The sequence below is a fragment of the Colius striatus genome, chromosome 1 (genome assembly GCF_028858725.1).
Source record: "Colius striatus isolate bColStr4 chromosome 1, bColStr4.1.hap1, whole genome shotgun sequence".
NCBI lineage: Eukaryota > Metazoa > Chordata > Aves > Coliiformes > Coliidae > Colius > Colius striatus.
Window position 1 is genome coordinate 60,879,152 of NC_084759.1, and position 20,459 is coordinate 60,899,610.

A 20,459-nucleotide genomic window follows, 5' to 3' on the forward strand; every position below is an offset into this window, starting at 1 on the left:
GACTCTTTAGCTGCCCGTGAGAGATACCAAACCATATCCTGCCTCTGTAATACCTGAGGCAGTTAATATCAGCATTACTTTAGAGAAACATGTGATGGATTTCATCTCTTTAATAGTACTGGGCAGTAAGCCATGGTACTTCAGACTGCATTGTCAACAACTCTCTCATCTGTATAGTAAGGTGGTATAGCCGGTTTAGTTATGAACTCATGACTTCCTTGTAAGTCATCTGTAGTCAGAGTTCCAAGAACTGGAAAGTTTGCAGCAGCTGCAAGTAAATGGGTCTTAGCAGAAAACAAGTGCTCAACTCCATCCATATAAGCCACTTCATGAACACTTAGCTCTTCTTTCTCTTACACCCATGAAGTGCTTCACATCCCCTTCCAAACATTAGCTTATAGATGTACACATCTATGGAAAAGTATACTTATATCAGAGCTCTGTAAAACACATTATTTGTTAGAAATTGTTATAGCCATCCTCCATATTGTTGAAATCATAAATACAGGAAAGATTTCAGCAGGGCCTGCAGTGGCAGAGCAAGTAGCACTGATTTTAGAGTGAAAGAGGGTAGATTTAAGTTAGATACAAGGAAGTTTTGGGGTTTTTTTACAATGAGAGGATAGTGAGGCAGTGGAACAGGTTGCCCAGAGAAGTTGTGCAGGCCTCATCCCTGGAAGTATTCAATGTCATGTTGGACAGGGCTCTGAGCAACCTGATCTAGTGCAAGATGTCCTTGCTTATGGCAGGGGGATTGGACTAGATAATCTTTAAGGTCCCTTCTAACCCAAATGATTTAGTGACAACTTCACGATGGTTAGTGCTGCAACCTAATGCTGTGATTAACATCAAGTCATTTCCAGTGTTCCATGCAGTGTGCTGTGTAGGCTTGTACTGTAACTGTATGTATTGGTAATCCTTTTTGAGTAAAGGAAGTGTAATTTTTCTCCAGGATAGATATGTACAATGAGCAATTAGATTTTGCCACCTGGTTGTTTAATAACAGTGATTTTCATTTTCAGATTGAGAGTAAAGTCAAGCATTGTTTAAAATCTTACAGTGCTTCCAGAAGATGACAGAAAAGCAGCATTCTGTTTACTAGAGTTGCCAAGTATTCATGCAGCTGGTCCTCTCTCTGTATTGAGTTTTCAGTCAATGCTTTGGGACATGCTTTGAGATACGTGTTTTTATGCAGAAAGAGGATTGAAAGCAAGTGGTTTTGGTGGAGAAGAATCTTTCATCTAGTTGCCCGCAAAGATGTCCACTTTAGCATATGTGTTTAAGCTGTGTGACTGCATTGTTAATTCTTAAGCCACACTGAAGACGAATCCCATAATTTGCATACAGTTCTTCTATTTAGACTTGATCTTTCTGATTTCCAAATTTGTAAGAATTCCCCTTCTTTGCAAAGCTTAAGTACTTAGAAAGCAAAATTCCCATAATAATTTTCTCAGGGCATTAAATCTTATTAAATACACTTGGCAAAATCTAACATTTTTGTTATTTCCTAGTGACTCGCTTGCTCTAAGTACTGAGACACATCTGGGTCACTTACCTTCTTATCATTTGAGTGCTGACTAGGGGAGCATTCTCTGCAATTTACCCTGTATCTAATATTCTCCATTAAAAAAAAAGGATAAGTCTTTGCTTTTTTACTTGTCGGTGACTAAATATGTCTAATGCTTTAGAAATATTTTTATACTGTGTAGTCAGCATGATTTGCAGTATTAAGGAATTAATGACACTGCAGTTTTGGCAATATTTTAACTCTGTTTTGGGGATGTGGTTCCTAGCAGTCTGAAGCTATCATGCAAGAATAGAAAAGTGTTTGCCAGCAGGCTTGGCTTTCTTCAGGATGTTCTGAAAAGAAGATGAGAGGAATAGTATTGTTGCAACAGTTAAGAGCATGCTATACACACCAGGTTGAGTGTTACATTTAGGTAGTAAGTATATAAGACAGCTTTGCTGACTTTTAAGTCCTCTTTGTGGCTAACAAAATCCCTGCTATAATATGGCTATGTGGCAAAGTTCTCCTTCCTTCTCAGTTTAGGATAGGAGTAATTATTATGACTTGAAATAGCATAAAGAGCATACCTTTTTCACCAAAACAGGATGGGTGCACCTGAGAACTGTATGGAGCAAAAGCATGGAAAAACAGATTAGATGCTACAACTGTTAACACTTTCAGATTTCTTACAAAAGTTGCAACGTCTTCCCTTCCCCTCCTTTCCTTTTTGAAGACTTTTTTCAATTACAAAGAAATAGTAGCCATTGTTGTTGATCCCAAGATTGACTTCCCAATTTTTACATCCTTCTCTTCTAGTTACATGCTAGCTAACATTTGATCACTTTTGTAAGCCATATCCAAACTTAAAGCTGATCCCTTTATTAGCAGCTGTGGGACTACAGAGTATGTGTGTTAAATAGATGTGACTGATGAAGCACAAGAGGAAGAAGCTATGGTATTTAGCACTCATAGTATCCTGTGAGTACATCTACTATACGTGGAAGAGAGAGGATTACATTTCTTCTGCTGTTTATGCTTTGAGGTGATGCTGTTTAAGTCAACTAAAACAAAGAACTTGGTGATGTTTTGCAAAAGAGGAGTTGGAAGAAGGAATAAGAAGAAAACCAAGTACATTCTTTGACATGCATGCAAGTGTTCAAATCAAAAATTTTAGAGAAGACTTTGAAAGAAACAAAAATCTTAATTGGCCCTCAAGATACGCTTTTGAGCAGGAATTTTGTAACTTGAGTTAAGGAAATGTGGACTGTTACACTTCTTTTCACCTTGTGCCAGCCAACAGCACTACATTTGCTGTACACCTCCATTATTTTTAAAGAAGGATCAGTGGTTAATCTTCCTGCCTGAAACAAAACCATCATCCTCGTAGATTCTGCTGTGCCAAATCTTTAAGTCTGATCTCAAATAAATAGATGGACATTTTTTGTTTTGTGAAACTGTGATTACAGGAAGCAGGAATTACCTGGGTAAAGCAGGTGGTTCACTAAGCATCTCTATAATACAGAGATTTGTTTGTTTGTTTTTCTGTTACCCATGACAAGTTCCTGCCCCTTATATTTATATTCTGTAATTGCAGCCTTTTGGGATTAATTTATGTGTCTTCTAAGTAGTTGTGTTCTTCAATTTCATTTCAATGGAATAATTTAAATATTACCAAAATTTAGAGATTATGAAAAATGCTGCAGAAACATTAATGACTGTGAAAGATCTGAATGGTCAGGACTTCTGATGTATGAGGCATCAAAAACACCACTCAAACAATAGATGTCTCTGTCCACTGTGCATGTGCTCAAAATAGAGGGTACATCACTCTTAAGGTTTTAGATTGTCTTTGGCAGTGCTGCTTCCAAGTCTTGACTCAACTAGATATTTAATATTGAAAATATATGGGGTTCCAGCCTAGCCTGTTGTAGCAATGAGCTACATAGTCACATTGTTCCATGAATGTGTGACAATAGGCTAGATTGTCCCTGGAAATGAGTTGATGTGAGTAATGCCACAAAAGCCAGGTTCACTTAAAAAGGATCTCAACTTGATCAGGTTTATTTACTGGGGTCTTGAGAGGAAATTGTCTCTGCTGACTGGGAGTGGAAATGGGAAATGTAGCTTGACTACAGGCTGCAAAGCTTTTACAAGCAAAATTCTGATGTAATTGTTTAAAATGTTTATTGGACACCCAGTGACATATGAAGCTGTCTGGAGTGCTAGGTTGCTTTACTTCTATTTGTGTTAACAATTGGGATGCTGGTGGTGTTTCCTGCTTGCTTGGGATATTTTAGCTCACCAGAAGTGAATAAGATGTGAGAGCGCAGTTTTATCCAGGTGATAATTTCCTTCCCCAATACACTTTAGGAGAGAACAACTGAGTTTTGCATGAAAATTCCAGAGGTTTAATCACTCATTTTTCCTGGCACTTTGTTTTGATGTCACTGCAGTCAGATAAAATAGAATTGAGTCCTTCCCAAAGGTGTTTCAAACTGGTGAAGTTTTTAATACTTGGTTTATGAATATTTGCAGGAACTTCTGTCATCAGCCCAGTGTCTACAAGTAGCACATGGACCTGAGGAGCTCCGTCTGCAGCTGTTGCACCTGAGCACAGCTAGCACAGAGCTTGCAGACATCATCACTATTTGGCAGCAATTTAAAAACCTCAGTTTTAAAGCTGGAGAGCTCTCTTGACATCTTGATTAGCTCATCAGTTTCATGCAGCTTAGTGTGGAAGAGAGCTGTCTTTACCAGCTCTGCTGCTCTGGCCCTTCTTCCTTCAGGGGCTACACAAAGGAGCTGACTGTTAGTGATGGTGGTTGGGGGGCAAAGATTAAGAGGGAAGAATGAGGAAATGAAAGGTTTGCCTTGGGGCTGAGAGAGATGAAGGAACTGCTCTGAAAGTCATTATCTTGCATTTATAATAACCAGATGGGAGAGTGCTTAAATGTAGAGATTTTTCAAATGAAGACGACCACCCCCCCCCCCCCCCCCCCCCCCCCCCCCCCCCAAAGAGATTCAACTTTTGGAGTGGGTGGGCTGTTCCAGAGCAGAAGCAAAACAGAACTGGATGAGAAAAATACATTGTGTCTTAAATTTTTGAGGCATGAATTTCATAGAGAAGCCATAGATGCATTTTCAAGAAAATCTTGCTGCCTCAGCAAGAAGGCGGATGGAAAATTATTTGTGTTTGCTTTATGGTGTGCTAGTGGGATCTGTGCTGAAAGGCATAATTGTGTCCATATGTGTACAAACAGGTTGGCTTCCAAGTTGGAATAAAGTAATAGCCGTAGAATTTCATGCAGAATTACTGAAAGGGTGGTGTAATTCCAGCTGGCTTGGTGGGAATTAGATTAAACCCTTAATGAGAGGATCATAAATTGTCTCTGGAGACTTCCTTCTGCATGATGTAGGTATGGTCTGTTCAGACTCTCTTCTAGCGTTGTCTTCAGTGAAAAATGGTTTTGCTTTGACATGTCTGGCAAACTCCAAATGATTATTAGTTTTGGTTTGATTGGAAAAGAGGAGCCTTTTACCAATAAGTGAGAATCTTGAGTGACATTGTTTTATCAGATACAGGTTTCTTCAAGGCTTATTGGCACCAAGTAAGTCAAGCAGAAGTTACCTTTGTGCCTTCATGCTTAAATCTGTTATCCTAGTTCATTTCAAATTGCTATCAGGTGCTTTGATGGGACAGGATCGGGCCCCTCTAAGCCGTCTTCCCCCATCATAGAGACAGTTATCGAATCAAGATTTAAACCTGAATTAGAATATGATATAACTGTAAGACTGAGGTCCACATTTTTAGAGAGAAAGGCTTTTTATTAATAAGCACTGATTGCTTTCTGTTAGTAGGATGACACTTCTGTTACACACAATTTAAACGCTAACATCTGTCATCTTTAAGAACCTCCAGTCATTGACTTAGAAAAAAAATCTTAGGAAAAAAAATGAATTACATGTATTCAGTTTTTGAAGATAATAAAAAAGCAGTAATAACATTACAGAACCTTATTTTATTGTTTATTAGCACCTACAGTTCTACATGAACTATAAATCCTGGAAGCTTTCTTTTAAGCAGACTACTCTGGAAAACTCTTTACATGAGCTCTTCAGGAAAGACTGGATATTCTAGCATGCTTTGATATATGCATCTTTTTTTTCAGCTATGGATGTTGGATACTGTTCTGAAAAGACTATGTAAAGCAGTCAAGGTAGAGCAGGGAAGATCATAGGCTGTATAAATCTTAATCCATGTAAGCAGAAGTAGAGTTTGAGCCTATAAAAATTTCTTAGAAAACAATGAAGAGATTTTCAGTAATTCTTATTTTAGTGTGCATTTAATTAGCTTTACTAAAATGGAAAATTGTCTCTAAGGAATGAAGCAGGTGGTGGATTCTCTATTTAAAGAATATTTCCAAGAAAATATTTTCCCCAGAGTCCAGGAGTGCAAGGATTGTGTGCCCTCACAGTCTATTTATCATGCGTGGCTTTTTTCACCTTACCTTGTTAAGGAGATAGCATGTGCAAGTAATGGTGAACAAATTTAAAGTGAAATCAGATTAAATCCCAGAGAAACTGTGATGAGCTGTCTTTTCTAGACGAATGCTAAATAAGAAGGAAATGATGCATCTCCTCTGAAATGAAACAGAAAAGAGATTTCTGGATACATCTGTGAGCAATGATACTAGATTGAACTGTGTTCAGTCAAGCTGCTGGATGTGAATTGTTCTGCAGTTCTAAGAGTTGTCCTTTCTTGCTTTTTGTGTACTGCAATTTTTATCTCAGTTGTTTTAAATTATTGAAAATCAGCTCTGATTTTAATGCATATTATGCTTCCAGAAGGGTGTCATGAAACCAGATCAGCAAGAGCAAGGTAAGAAGTGCTTTGGTGAAGGAGAGCACAGGAGGAAGGGCTTCTGGGGGCTCTCCATCTGTAAACAGACATGGTGTGCTTCTCCTTCAGTTCCTAACAGTCTGGCAGTTAAATTTTGAATTAAAATTGGGAGTGGAAAATAGTGTCCTTTCAGCAAAGCATTATTTGACTGCAGGGTTGTGGGGCTGCCCTGTGCTGGTTACAGGAGATAGTTGTTCCTATCAGAGGGAACACTGGAACAAGTCTTCATATGGCACAAGTCAGGATCAAAATGGGATTGATCACATGAATGCATGTGGAAGTAGTGCTCTTAATGTATCTAGGAAACATAAACTGTTACCCTAACTTAGCATTCTAGCAGGCAAGACATTACTATCTGTCACATGTGCAAAACATGCCTATTTTATTACATGTTTTGGCTGCAATAATGAAAATTATTTCTGCCTGTGACTGTAAGCAGGACGATGTATTGCATTATATATGTCTCTTCCCACGTCTCACCAAAAATTAAGCATTTATATTCAGGTAAGTCAGTAGACTGTCAGCAGGCATTGGTTTGCAGAATCAGGAGTGTTTAGTTTCTTAAACAGTGCTTATATTGAAAACTTATGACAGCAAAAATGAAATCTAAAATCCTTTTTTTTCTTTGGGGACAGTGTGTCTCCTCTCTTCTGAAAATGACTTGACATTGGACTGTTGGACTTCTGAGATTGGACTTCTGAAAGATCTGTGTTCAGTTTCCTCTTAAAAACATTAAGATGATGACATAACTGAATGTCTGGGTAAAATATGACTTAACAGTTAAATGTATCCACTTATGGGTTTGACAGCATGGTATGCAGAGATAGTAGTTCACCGGATGCAGAAAAATAGCTCTGATCAGTGTGTGACCTTGAAAGTGATCATAGGTCTTCCTCTGCCAGACTGGCCAAAAGAGAACAGAGGAGTTCTGTTTCCCTGTATAAGTTGCTGCTTATGTGGAAGATGAAACTAAAAGTGGGGGTTTTTTTGCTGTTCTTTATATAATTGCAGTTCTCAGATTTTTACTTACATGTGAATCTTTCATAAAAGTGAGCAGCATTCCTCTCAAGATCTAGCATTTGAAAGATAACAGTACAACAGGTCCCTTTCTTTAGGGCCAGAGCTCTCCTTCTGTTTGATCAGCTTGCACTTCAGGGCAGGTGACACCCTTACATCACTTTCAGAATTCTGTTTACTTTTGCTGTGCATGTTCACAGTTCTGAGTGTCAGATTTGAGTCTTTCTTAATGGCAATTCATTGTACATTAAAAACCAAAGCTGCTTTATCTAATGGCAAATTAAAAGAAATGTTCAAAACTGAATAATGGAAATGCTAGGTTATCCCTTCACTGCTTTCCAATGAAGGTAAAAAGGTAGAAGAATTAATTTTTAGGAACTGCAAAATGGCAAATCTTCTTGTTTCCTTGTTAAAAAAAAATGAGATCATATTTTAATGAATGAGGTAACTCTGTCATGCAGTCTTTGTGGTGCTCAGCAACACATAGGTTTCTGTGTGACCTCTGGAAATACACTGTGGGAAATGCCTCTGCTCAAACACTAGCAGAAAATGAAAGACTCAAAAGCACTGTGTTTGTCATGAAGCTAAAGCAGAAGGACTGAGATGAAAGATTAAGCAGTGCTTTTCACAGTGGAAGTATGAATGTGTGTGTATTCAATGTGAGGATGTACTTTCAAGTCTGTACTTTCTACCTACCTTATTGAATGTTGTTGCTTGTGGATAATTACACGGTAGACAACAGCACAGAGGGATCCCACATTTCTCTTTTTCACATGGATTGAGAAGATTTTTTTAAAATAATTGAAGCTGGTATGTAAAAACCCCAATGTTTAACATAATTCCTGAGGAATGTCAGCTCTACAGCGTTTGTTTCAGTGACATCCTGCACTGCTTCTGAGTGTCAGCAAATCTGCATTACTTTATCAATATGCTGTTCAAATAAAAGTTTGCTCTTGGCAAACACTTGAAAGACTCCAAATGTTTTCACGTATTTTTCAAAACTTAGACAGTTTTCTGGGGATTTGTGTTCTAGGGATGATTTCTCTTTTTTGTCTGCTGTGAAATTTTACATAAAATGACTTTGCAATGCAAATCTTTTTTTCTCCTCACAGATGAAATCATGCATCAGGATATCATTCCCCTTTATGCTGCAGATATTCAGGACCAGTTAAAGAAACAATTTGCTTACCTGTCAGGTAAGATTATAGCGTTCTCTCCTATAGATGTTACTTAGATGTATACTTTGGATTGTTCTGCTTTCACGGTGTCTGAGATCTCATATAAGAGAAATTCATATTTTATGAGCAACTCAAAGTAGAAACTTTCTAGAACTGTTATTTAAGGAGTTATAAAAAGAAGATTTTAATTTTCTTTAAAGTAAATATAAACTGTAAATTATAGTTAATTTTCCAGTATCCAGGATAATGGGATGGAACTGAGGATAGGATAAAATATTGAATAGATCAAAATAAATAAGGGAGTATTGATAAACCTGGTTGCAGGAACATACAGTCTCCTGTAGTGAGTGCCAAGGGAGCTGTGGGTACTTGTACTGATACACAAGTAACAGCACTTGCAGCTAGGACATGCCTCAAACACTGATCTAGAGCCCTCAGAGCTAACTAAACCCTCACTGAGAACTGGAAAATGCAGCATGGATGCACCGGTAGTTGCTGTGGTCTTGCAGTGGCTGGCTGTGCTGTCAGGTTTTATACTGAAGCACAGGTTTGACACTTTGGTCTTGACCAAAGTGGTAGAGCAAGCACCACATTACCATGTTCCCCTACAACCTTGATACTGGAGACAGACACATGTAGCATCAAGTTCTGGGCAGGGTTTTCGGCTTGGTATCGCCACCTGCACTCTGCAAAAGAGCCTGCTTTCAGGTGTAAGCCATCTCTAAAAGCAGCACAGCCATTTTCACACAGAGCAGAATATCTTTACCTCTGGATAACCTGTGCCAGGTAGTTGATGGGGGCCTGTGTGTGTGCCATGCAAATGTTGGTTGTTGAGCTTGGTCCATCTTGATGCTGTGACCAAAGTTGGCTGATAGTAGGTAAAGGGAGACAGTGCCTTTGCTTACTGATCAGGCTGTGACAGGTGTTTGATAAGCTTCTGAGTTTATTGTCTTGCCTTCCTTCCTATAAAGCTCTTGCAGGTGTGCAGCAGCCAACTTGCTGGACTTACTGCACTGCTTTTCCTCCTATCCATAGAGAGAGGCTTTCCAGAGCTGCCCTGCCTCCTTCAGTGTGAAAGCCATTTACTTCTCTAGGCTGAAGATGGGCTATAGAACTGTTCTCTCCGAATTTGAATCCTTCCCTGCCTCAGATCAAGAGACACAGGGGAATAAAGCAATGTACTGCTTAACTTGGCAAGAGCTCATTGTGTCTTGTTATACTCATAATTACCCGTTAATTATGATTTATTCCTGCCATACAAACTAAACTAAGTGTGGATCTGCAATAGTGATTGTGTTTCCTATGGACTGGTGGTAGCACTTGGAAATAATGTTAGTTATGAAGTTGACTGTTCATGCTCCATTTGAGATGATGGTGTTAAAGCTACAGTTCTTTTCTGTCAGTTTTTTTTTTTTTAACTTTCCAAGCTTTTCCTTCTTATTGAGGGACAGAAAATGGCTCATAATAGTGTTATGCAAGAATCAGCCTATTTGGGAAACTGTAGGCATGGTTTATTTTTTGCCCCTCTGAAGTTAGGAGAAAAATTGGTGGCTGTAGCATATGAAAAAAAATCTCATTGAGTCCAACTGGAGATTGCTCATGTCTTAAAATTGAGTTTGCACAGTCACAAGCGTGTTCAGCACTTAGTACATCCACTGTGCAGTAAAGCTTAGTAAGAGCAGCCATTCCTCTTTCTATTCTATTTATTCACCCTCATGACTATTAGAAGTCTGTTTTGTTTGCCTGAAATAGTAGGACAGCTGCATTACTGTGAACTGTGACTGTATTCTCTGTTGTATTTTATTATTCTTGGCCAATTTGAGTGTTAGGCATTTTTGTTTCACTTTGGACTTCAGTTATTTTATCCTGATATTCTCTTGCAGGCCACTCATGGTTAGTTTTCTGTGCTGTACCAAATAGTAGTGTTACAGGCTCTGTGAACAAAAGAACAGAGCTAATGTTTTGGTACTTGATTCTTTCACAATTTGTTCTCATTTTCATGCTTACCAGCAGCTTTGCTGTAATGCCACTTAAGATATTCACAGTGTATGTGAGGGGACTTTTTTTGCTTCTTACTAAGTTGCCTTGGAAATAGAATTTTAGGATATGTCATGAAACTCATTAAAATTGAAGTCCATAGATTAAGAATACTTCTGGTAGACAGCATTTTTGCAGGTATGGTGAATTACATAATATCTTGGATGCATTTTGGTTTTCAGTTTTTGTCTTCTTAACAACGAAACATACATGTGAGAACTGCAGTAATTTATCTGATAGAATGTATCTAGGTCTTGTGGGCTGCTTGCTAGAATGAAACCTAGTCCTCTTCTGTGACTAAAATGCTGCTTTCTGTGTTTTGGCCTAAGTAGGGGTCAACTTTCTCTTGGTCTCTTTGCAGGTATGAAGTAATTCATGTCTCTCATTCTGGTAGATTATAACAGAAGTGGTACAGGGGCATCCAAATTAGACTTCAAATGGAACGAACTAAAGGAAAAACATTAATGCTTCAGATTTTTAGTAAATATAGCAAAGTACAATGAGATTAAGGTGCTAGCTGCTTCTACAGATATTGAAGGCTCTGTCTCTTGCTCAACAGTGAGTATGCAGCTGTGTCTTTATCTTAACTCTAATGGAGGGGCAAGCTGTGGATGAGGTTTGTAATTAATCATTCACATAACAAGTTTATAAACCTCAAAGTTAATGTTTTACCTTGGGCCCAGCTGTTTACTTTTTGCTTTGAATTTTCTTGTTTCTGTGGAACAAAGTCCTTACTTTTGCAGGAATTGTTACTCTCTGTTGTTGCTAGGCTGTGTTAAATGCCCTCTATAGATGGTTCACAGTGTCGCCTGTCCTATTTTTTTCTTCCTTTCGTTAGTATTTGTGCAACCACTTTTTCCTCTGCATTGCAGAAGGTCTTTTGCCTTTTTTTACTTTGGATTTTTTTTTTAATCTTCACGAAGGACATTGGAAGGTCCATTTAAAAGTCTCTGGAAAATCTATTCCTTATAATGCTTCATTCATATTTTCTATTTGCTTTCATAAGTATTTTAATTTTTCTTTCCTTGATTGGAAAGTTGCTATCTTACTTTCATACCCAACTTTGCAACTATCTGCCATTGCTGTATGCAGGTATGTTAAAATAAATGTAGATGAAGAGGAGAATACAGACAGGTGTGTATGTTTATATGCATCATACAAGCTATGTGATGTGTAAATGAGACTCTCGTCCACCATGAGTACTGAACCAATTATTTCAACTCTCTTTCCTTTGAATGCTTCTTTAGGCATCAAACAACTTCAAAGTATTTTCATTAAAGGAAATACAAGTTCACGCTACTGGCACTTTTGCCTATTGATTCATAGTTGGTTTTCCTGTTGAAAAAGTTAGCATTGGTACCAGCTTTCAAAATGCTTATATCTTTGTTCCTTCAAATTATCTTTCCAAATAATCGCCTTTCTCTCTGTAACTTTCTTTACTTGGCTGTACTCTTGCTCTCCTCTGTGGAAATGACCTGAAAATACTTCACTGGTTAAACCATTCCCTTTGAAGTATCCACAGGAGGTGAGTCTGTTTGTAAAACTGTGTTTGAGAACTCCTGAGTGTGTCCTGTGCCACATCCAGGTCAATGCCTATGTTGTGTACTGACAGTAGAAGAGGTATTGCTTAGCAATTTCTTCTTCCACGAGTGTAAGTTTAACTACTGTTTTATATTCACTGTGCTAACCTCACTGTAGGGATTTTAAAAAACCCACTACCCCAAACCCACAAACCAGTAAAGAAAAAGAGAAAGGGGGGGAAAAACCAAAAAAGAGATCTCCAGTTGAAATCCATTCAGATTTAAATTTAGTTCTTGCAATCTGATTTTTAAGCCAGCATACTTGCTGCTCATCAGGCTAAGCAAAATGCAGCTTGTGAAGTTATACGAGTAAAACTTCTCCCTCATTTCAAGGAAAGAATACTTTAATAAATTCCTCTTGGTTCTGTTTCTTCTTTGCAAGGATATGCAATGAAGCTTTTATCCACTACCTCATTGAACTCTAGACATAATTTCAAATACTCCAAGTACTCCAGTACTATGCAAGTAGAAAGGAAAAATCCTTTATCAGAAACATACAAACAGAATACCCAAAATGCCACAACAGTAAAGCAAAATCTGTAGTAAGCCTTTCTTCCATTCATGTGAGGATCTCAGTTTTGACATGACTGCAAACAAGATTACTTTTGCTTAAGATATACGTAACAATGGTGCTGTTCTCAAGTCTCATGTGTGCATATTGACCAACATGGAGATATTTATTCTTTTGTTTTGGTTTGGTTTTCCTTATAGTCCTTATATTATATTATTATATTTCCTTATATTTCATTCACATTATAGAATCAGGCTTGAAGACCTACCTCTGCTCCTTCATCATCTAATTATATCCAACTGCCTTGTTTCCTCTTTGAGGAGTTGGGCAGTACGTTTTTGAAACTATTTTGTCTTCTGCAAACAGAAGCAGAATAATTAAGGAAACCTTACAAATGCTCTTTTTTCTTGGAAATCTGAGCAATCTCATTTGTGCTCCCAGATTTTGCTGGCTATACCAATAACCTTAGAATATCTTTCACGAGGTTGTGGAGAATTACTTTTTTCCCTATGTGTGTTTTAGCAGCTGTACAACTCATAGTTGTTGTAATTTGTGCTCTCAGTGCCATTTAATATTAAAAAGAATACTAATTCTTTCTCATTTGAGATTGGTATCTAAAAAACAAGTCACTAACTTGCCCCTTGATTAGAATTTGGATATATCAGTGTTGCACTTTCCTTGGCTTGGCACTTCTTTATCACCCTACCTGCTTAATTAAAAAACCTTGAAAACAAACCTGAAAGAGATTGCAGTTGTGATGGGAGAAGTCAGATGCCGCAGAATATAAATAATCAATGCTAAATTACTTAGAATTAAGGTAAACTTTATCAGTCTCATCACAGAACATCACAATTTTCCAAAGATTGTTTTTTCACTGCTTTCATACATGAGATTGCGATGCTCTGTGTCTGCATAATAGTAATAGTTGGTCCTATTGTTTAAACGTTTGTATACAAAAGTTAGGAACATGAAGTACAATTTCCTAAGCATAGTTAAGTAATTTTGCTACCTAACCTGGGAGCTCATGCGATTCAACATGTTTTTAAAAGGTTTGTTTTTCCAAAACACAGGACTGCCACTGTTGTAAAAACTGGCCTTAGACCAAGGTGCGTAGATCTATTTAAAAGAGCTCCTCCTAACTGGAGTTTACTAGAGTTGTAGAGGTTTATCCACTAAAAAATTTCCATTTTAGAGAGGTGATTTGTATTTTAATTGATGCTAAATCTGTTAAAGAAATTTTAGTTGAATATATTGCCAAAGTTACTTATTTGTAAGTTAATAACAGAGTTTTCCTTTATTGGAGGCTCACGAAAGTAAGATGGAGGAAATCTACTTAATTTTAAATGGTGTTGTGTTTTAATTGTTTAATTGATGATATCTGCTGCTTCTTCTATGGTGTTTCCATTTTCACACCAAGAAGTCATAATCCTTTTACTTGGGGAATATTCCTTACAGCTGCATTTTATGAGGCAAGTCTAAAGTACCTACTGGGAATCATTTCAGGTAAAATATGTGCAGACTGATTGTAACCACTTAAGGAATGAAGCCTTCTCATCTGATCTTTGCAATAAACAAAGCCTAAAGCTGGCACTCAAGTGGCCATTTATTTACTGTTTCAAACAGAAAGAATACTGAATATTTGTCAGCATTTTCATAGAATCACAGGATGGTTTGGGTTGAAAGGAACCTTTAAAGATAGTCCAAATCCAATGCCATGGGTAAGAACATCTTTGACTAAATCGAGTTTCTCAAAGTCCCGTTCCACTTGACCTTTACATAGTCGCAATGGTGTTCACACTTTTAAACAAAAATAAGGGATTTCAATATCCTTTCAGAAACTGAGATTTAAAACAAAACAAAAAAGGGCTAAGTTTAGACTAAGAAAAAGTGCTCCCAGTGCTTTCAACAAGATACTTGGTTGTCTTAGGAACACATAAAACTATTATATTTTATTATATTAGTTCACTGTATCCCTGCTTAAGCCTAGAATTAGGAGAGTGAGCTTGTGTGTGCTATTGTGGGCAGAACTTGTCCAGCAAATAAGTTTAGGCTGTTCCACCACCGTGGCTCAGATTTCAGGACTCTGAGCTAGTGGTGAAGAAGAAAGAAATTACTTTCTAATAGTCGTGACATAGTCATTCTGCCAACAGACCTAATTTGTTGAAATATTACACTTAAATCACCACTTTTTGGATAGCAATTAAAATTCCAGTCTCTCTTTTTAAAAACTACTGCAATCGGGTGTATATAATTCTGAGATGCTTGGAGGTTGTGTGAATTAGATTTAAAAGATGTTATGGATTTTTTAAATCCATGTCTCAAGAAAGATGAGAGAAGTAAAATTGTTCACTTTGTCACTTGAATGCTCTTCCTCTCACTGCAAACAACAACAACAAAACCCATCTTGGCTTCCTAAACTTTCCCATTTATCTCCTCTCCCTAAATTCTGTGGCTTGATTTACTTCTGGGAGAAGGGATGGATATCACATATTACACGGCTAATTTAGGAATAAAGTATGTAATGCTGCTTTTGCTGGGGTTCAAGTAAGAAAAAGTGATTCTGAATAAAAGAGAAAAATAATTGCTTGTTGCATCAGATTCATTATGAAATAACGAATGCTTTGAAAAGCATTCTCACCTGCTGCTTTTATTAAAATTTAATACAAACGCAATTTAGATGTAGGATATTTACTTTGTTTTAATTCCCACGCCCTTTTTGAAACTTACTGTGGCAAACATCCATTTGTAAGTAGTGACTGCTTTGCTAGGGTGGCCCATCTTCCATTGATGACCATGTATTTGCAATATAGGAGACTTCTGTAGGTTAGCAATGTTAAAGCTGAAATTTTACAGGATTTATTATGTGTAGCACTTCAGGTCTACTTAGCACTGTGCCTTAAACTCTTTTAAGCAGTGAGGTCCTAATAAGGAAAAGTAGTTGTGCAGCATTTGAAGGTATATGTGTGGTTAAGTGTCCCAGTATGAAGATACTGGGGGAAAAATACAATCAGTGACAGCTCGTGACAGGACAGAGCCATCTCCACCCAAGATAATCATGGGTGACTATACTAGAAACTGAAAATTCATAGACAGTATTAAGGCAGGATGGTTCTCTTTGCCCTTGACAACCCATGGTGGTCTGGGAACTTCCTGAAGGTCATTGTCTGGGCTTCTGCTTTTAGGACTTGTCCTGCAAGCCTGTTGTTATTCTTTTGTTTCATATGCCCTATTTATAGAAATTAAATAGAACAAAGCAAGTAACCAACAGGGATACAGCAAATACTGTATAATTGTGCCTAAAAATAGATATTCTGGAGAGAGCAGTGAGCAATAGAAATAATCATCATGCTTGAAAAATGATTTTAATGAGAGAGGAAAATAGTTTGGTCCTGAGAGTCTGAGCAGAACAGAAAGGAATATAATCAAAATTGATCTTAACCTACATTTGTGTTGTAAACATTTATATAGCTAAAGTTACCTCCCTTAGCTTAACAGTTGCTACTTTTGGATGTATTGTAAAGGTTGTGTTTGCAAATTTGTGGTATTTACATAATAGTTGCATATTGTTGTTGTTGTTTAAGTGTGTCCAGAGCACATTATTTTCTGATGTAGTATGATTTCAAGAGCTACAAAGTGATAGCACCATATGGCCTACAGCTTATGCTGGTAGATTGAAGTTATGTTTACCATAAATTAACATAAGGTTGCTATCTGAGCTTTTCTAATTATATGTGTAATTGGAGGGAAATGGTGGTTTCTTTCATCAAACAAATCTGAACTCAAATACTGCTTTTTCTGATGAGGTAAGGCAATGGAACTGTACACTCCTAATTTCACAAATCACTGTTGCTTTCATAATCGGTGTTGTTAACACAGTTTACTGTTGATTTCTGCACAACTGTGAGATTTCAGGGCTGGAAGAAATACCATTGTTATTTTACTACAGTAATCTTTGGCTGGTTTATTTTCCTTTTGTTGGAACTGTGAAGCAAATGTAACTTTCCAGCAGTGTGTACCTGCCACTTCCCAACTGTTACCTTCATGCAGTTGCTGGGACTCAACAAATGCTTTGTTCAGACAGTCTTTAGGGAAATGTACTTGCTTAAGACATGAAATGTTAACATTGTCTTAAAAAAAATACATTTTGCATATAAAAATATACGTGAAGGACCTTAAAAAGCATTGTGGTTATGAATTCTACTCAGTGCTGCGAGATATTTAGCTCATCAGCAGCCATATTGCAGCATAGTTGTTTGACTCTGCTTTACCTTTTGTGGTTAAATCTTGCTTAAAACACCTTTTCCTATTCCTTTTAATGTTCTGCCACTTCTTTTAGTCTCTCCTGGAGGCAGAGCTGCCAACTGAGCGTGGGGCAGGGAAGTTGCATGAATGAGTTTAAACTGCTAAGAAGGTTGAGTTCAGTTCAAGATGGAGATTCACCTACTTAATTCTAGATTAAATTTTTTCCCCTTAAATTAGTGGCTTTCTCCAAATACATTTACAGTCATTTATTTTATTTATCAAAATACACACTGCCATCTGGTGTCAAAACTGTGTTCATATGAGCAAAGACATTTGTACAGAAAAAAACCTCATGTGGCATAACAAGTTCCTTCTTACAAAACTTCCTAAGCTCTTAAGAAGAGACTAGACTGTTCAGAATAAACAATGTCCACCAAACCTCCAGAGAAACATGGTAGTTTCATCACTGGAAAGTGGCAGGCTGGGTAAAGTGACTTACATGTAAACATGCCTGCTGCTTGTTTCTTTTGTAGGTGGAAGAGGAGGAGATGGATGCCCCGTTATCACCTTTCCAGACTATCCAGCTTTCAGTGAGATCCCAGAGAAGGAGTTCCAGAATGTCCTGACCTACCTGACGAGTATCCCAAGGTGAAGACTTGTCTAGGAGAAAATACCATTTTTTTTTCTGCTAAGCAGTTTTTCACATTGTCATTTACATGATGGTATAAAAGTCAGGCTTTGTATTTAATTAAAGAAAAGGAAAATGCAGCCTATGGTGCAATGTCCATAAGTGATTAGTGACAGCTGCTTCACGTAATCATTAGATGAATTATATAGTGCTATTTCTATTTCATCAGAAAATTGCTTTCTGGTATGTATGGATGCAGATTCTATGATGGACATTGTCCTCTTGTTTCTTCTTTTTGCTGTATCTTAAAGTGCAATGATCTCTTATTTTAAGTGAAACCATGTATCATTTTGGCAGAATATCCTAATTTCTGGATGCTACTCAAGATGTTACTCACTGTGAGGGAATATTCCATACTTACATACTGCTTGTGCTCTGTGTCCCTGGCTCAGCTCAATGTATAGCCTTGGCAGCGTTTTGACTGAGGATGCTGAGTAGGCCCAGCAATTAATCCTGCCTCTCTTAGAACAGCAGTGTTATCAATGAGCTGCTCAACAAAAATAGTGATTTCAGTGAAGGTCTGTTAGGGAATGAAACAGTGGGATTCAAGATCCCGATGGAGGTGAGAAAGGCAAGTAGCAGAGTAAAGTACAGACCTTGAACTTCAAGGAAACTTCAGGGAACTGGTAGGTGGGATTCAGTGGAAGGCAACTCTGAAGGGTAAATCTCCTGAGGAAGGCTGCAAAGTTTTTAAGGGCAGCATCCTTCGAGCACAAGAACGGTACAGCCTGGAAAATGGATAATTGTAACAGGAGATAGATGTGGCTGAGCAGGGAACTTGTGAGCGAGCTGCCATACAAAGCACACAGTAGATGAAAGCAGGGACAAACTACAAAGGATGAATATAGAAATATTGTCCAAATGTAGAGATGGTTTTGTGAGAGTCAAAGCACGCCTGGAGCTAAGGGTCACGAAACAGCAAGGATCTCTCAAAAGAACTTGTGTTTCTTTAGCAGTACTGGAGTAGTCAAGGAAAATGTGGACCTGTGCTGAATGAACTGGGTAAATTAGTAGCAGCCAACACAGATCAGACTGAGACACTTGAATTCTTTGCTTCAGACTTCTCTGACAGTGTCTCCCAGGCCTATGTGTAAACACACATTTGAATCCTTGAACCTTGTGGGTTCAAGGAGGAGAATGACTAGCAACAAATGAAGATTAAGTCAAGGATCTCTCGAGGAATCTGGACCCAAATCTAGTCTTTGGGATGTTACATTGAGAATGATGTGGAGGCTGGCCAGTGTCATGGCGAGACTGCTCTCTATCACCTTTGAAAGGTTTTTTTTAAGGTCAGAGATGGACCGTAATGACTAGGGAAAGGTAAATATTGCATTCAAGTTCAGAATGGGCAAAAATAATGATCTGGAGCATTACAGGCCAGACAACCTCAATTTGTTCTGTGAGAAAAATAGGGAGTATGTTCTCTTAAAACAGTTTTGGACACAAGAAAGAAGGTCTTGATAGGGAGTAGCCAGCATGGATTAAGCAACAGTAATTGTGCTTGACCAACCTATTTCTGTGATGAAATTACTGGATGCATGAAATGAGGAGGGGAAGCTGTTCATGCCTTTTATCTCACCTTAAGGTGAGATAAACAGATTTCCCCCACAGCACCCTTGTATCACCTTTGAGTTGTTAGATTTTGGCAAGCGGGCTGCTGGGTGGGTAAGAAACTGCTTGGATCATCTTGCTCAGAGTGGTGGTTAATGGCTCATGCTCTACCTGAAGACACAATTCCTCAGGGAACCACACATACTTGTGCTACCTGACATCCTTGGCAAGGATCTGGAGGAGGAGATGGAATGCACCCTGATTGAGTTTGTGAAAGAGAAATTGATTGACCAGTCAGTCCACTTGAAGGAAAGACTGCCATTCAGAGAAGGCTAGACAAACAGGAGGGATGAGCTGACAGGAGTCTCATGAAATTCAGCTATGCCAAATGCTAAGCTCTGCTGTTGGGATGGACTAACTGCCTGTGAGAGTGCAGGCTGGGAACTAGCTGGCTATGAGGCTGCTCTTCTGAAAAGGTCCTGGAGGTCCTCATGGTCAGCGGGAGAGAAGGCTGATGGCTCCAGGGCTGCATGAGCAAGAGCATGGCCAGGAACAAGTGACAGCAGGGGATCTCATCTACTGTCTGGCTGTCTCCAGACCCACCTTCAGTGCTGAGCCCAGCTCTGAGCTGCCATAGGGCAGAGATTCAACAAGCTGGACTGAGTCCAGTGAGGCCCCCACAGTGGTCAGGGCTGGAGCTGATGTGCAAGAAGTGAGACTTACTCAGCATGGGGAGGGAAAGCTATGAGAGGGCCCAACAGCCACCATTCACACCAGCTGGGGAAGATCGTGGAGAGCTGACAACAGGCTTCTCACAGAGGTGGGCAGTGGGGAAAGGCAGACCTGGGTGGCAATGGGAACAGAGAGGTTCTGAACTAGATGTAAGGAAAAAAAAAACATTGCTGGGAGAATAATGAAGCATGGAGACTCTGTCCTTGGAAATTTTCAAGACCCAGCTGTACAAAGCCCTGAACAACCTAGTCTGAATTTGGAGATTGGACTAGAAGCTTTCTGAGATCCTTTCAGATTAAAAACTTTTAGAAATACAGGTTGTGTAAATGGTTAAATGTTGGTCTCAAGCTCTATTTTGCATTCTTTTTGCTGACAGCATTCAGCGCAGCTCAATGTGGATTGTGCTGAATTCACATTTGGAACTAGTCATGGCAGATGTCCTTCATGCACGTGCATGGTTTTACTTACTGTACATGCATGAAGAGAAAAAGCAGTGTTCTTGTAAAGGACTTTCCT

At 38.5% G+C, this 20,459-nt stretch overlaps 1 protein-coding gene across 4 annotated transcripts in view; it reads left to right on the forward strand.

The window, feature by feature from the left end:
- Positions 1 to 20,459, forward strand: part of MCF2L (MCF.2 cell line derived transforming sequence like) — a 106,512-nt gene that overhangs the window by 25,124 nt on the left and 60,929 nt on the right. For all 4 annotated transcript variants that reach the window (XM_061996932.1, XM_061996900.1, XM_010201110.2 and 1 more), the window contains exons 2-3: positions 8,537 to 8,620; positions 17,506 to 17,620. In XM_061996932.1, coding sequence (XP_061852916.1) covers positions 8,537 to 8,620; positions 17,506 to 17,620 — 199 coding nt within the window. The remainder of the gene's footprint in view (positions 1 to 8,536; positions 8,621 to 17,505; positions 17,621 to 20,459) is intronic.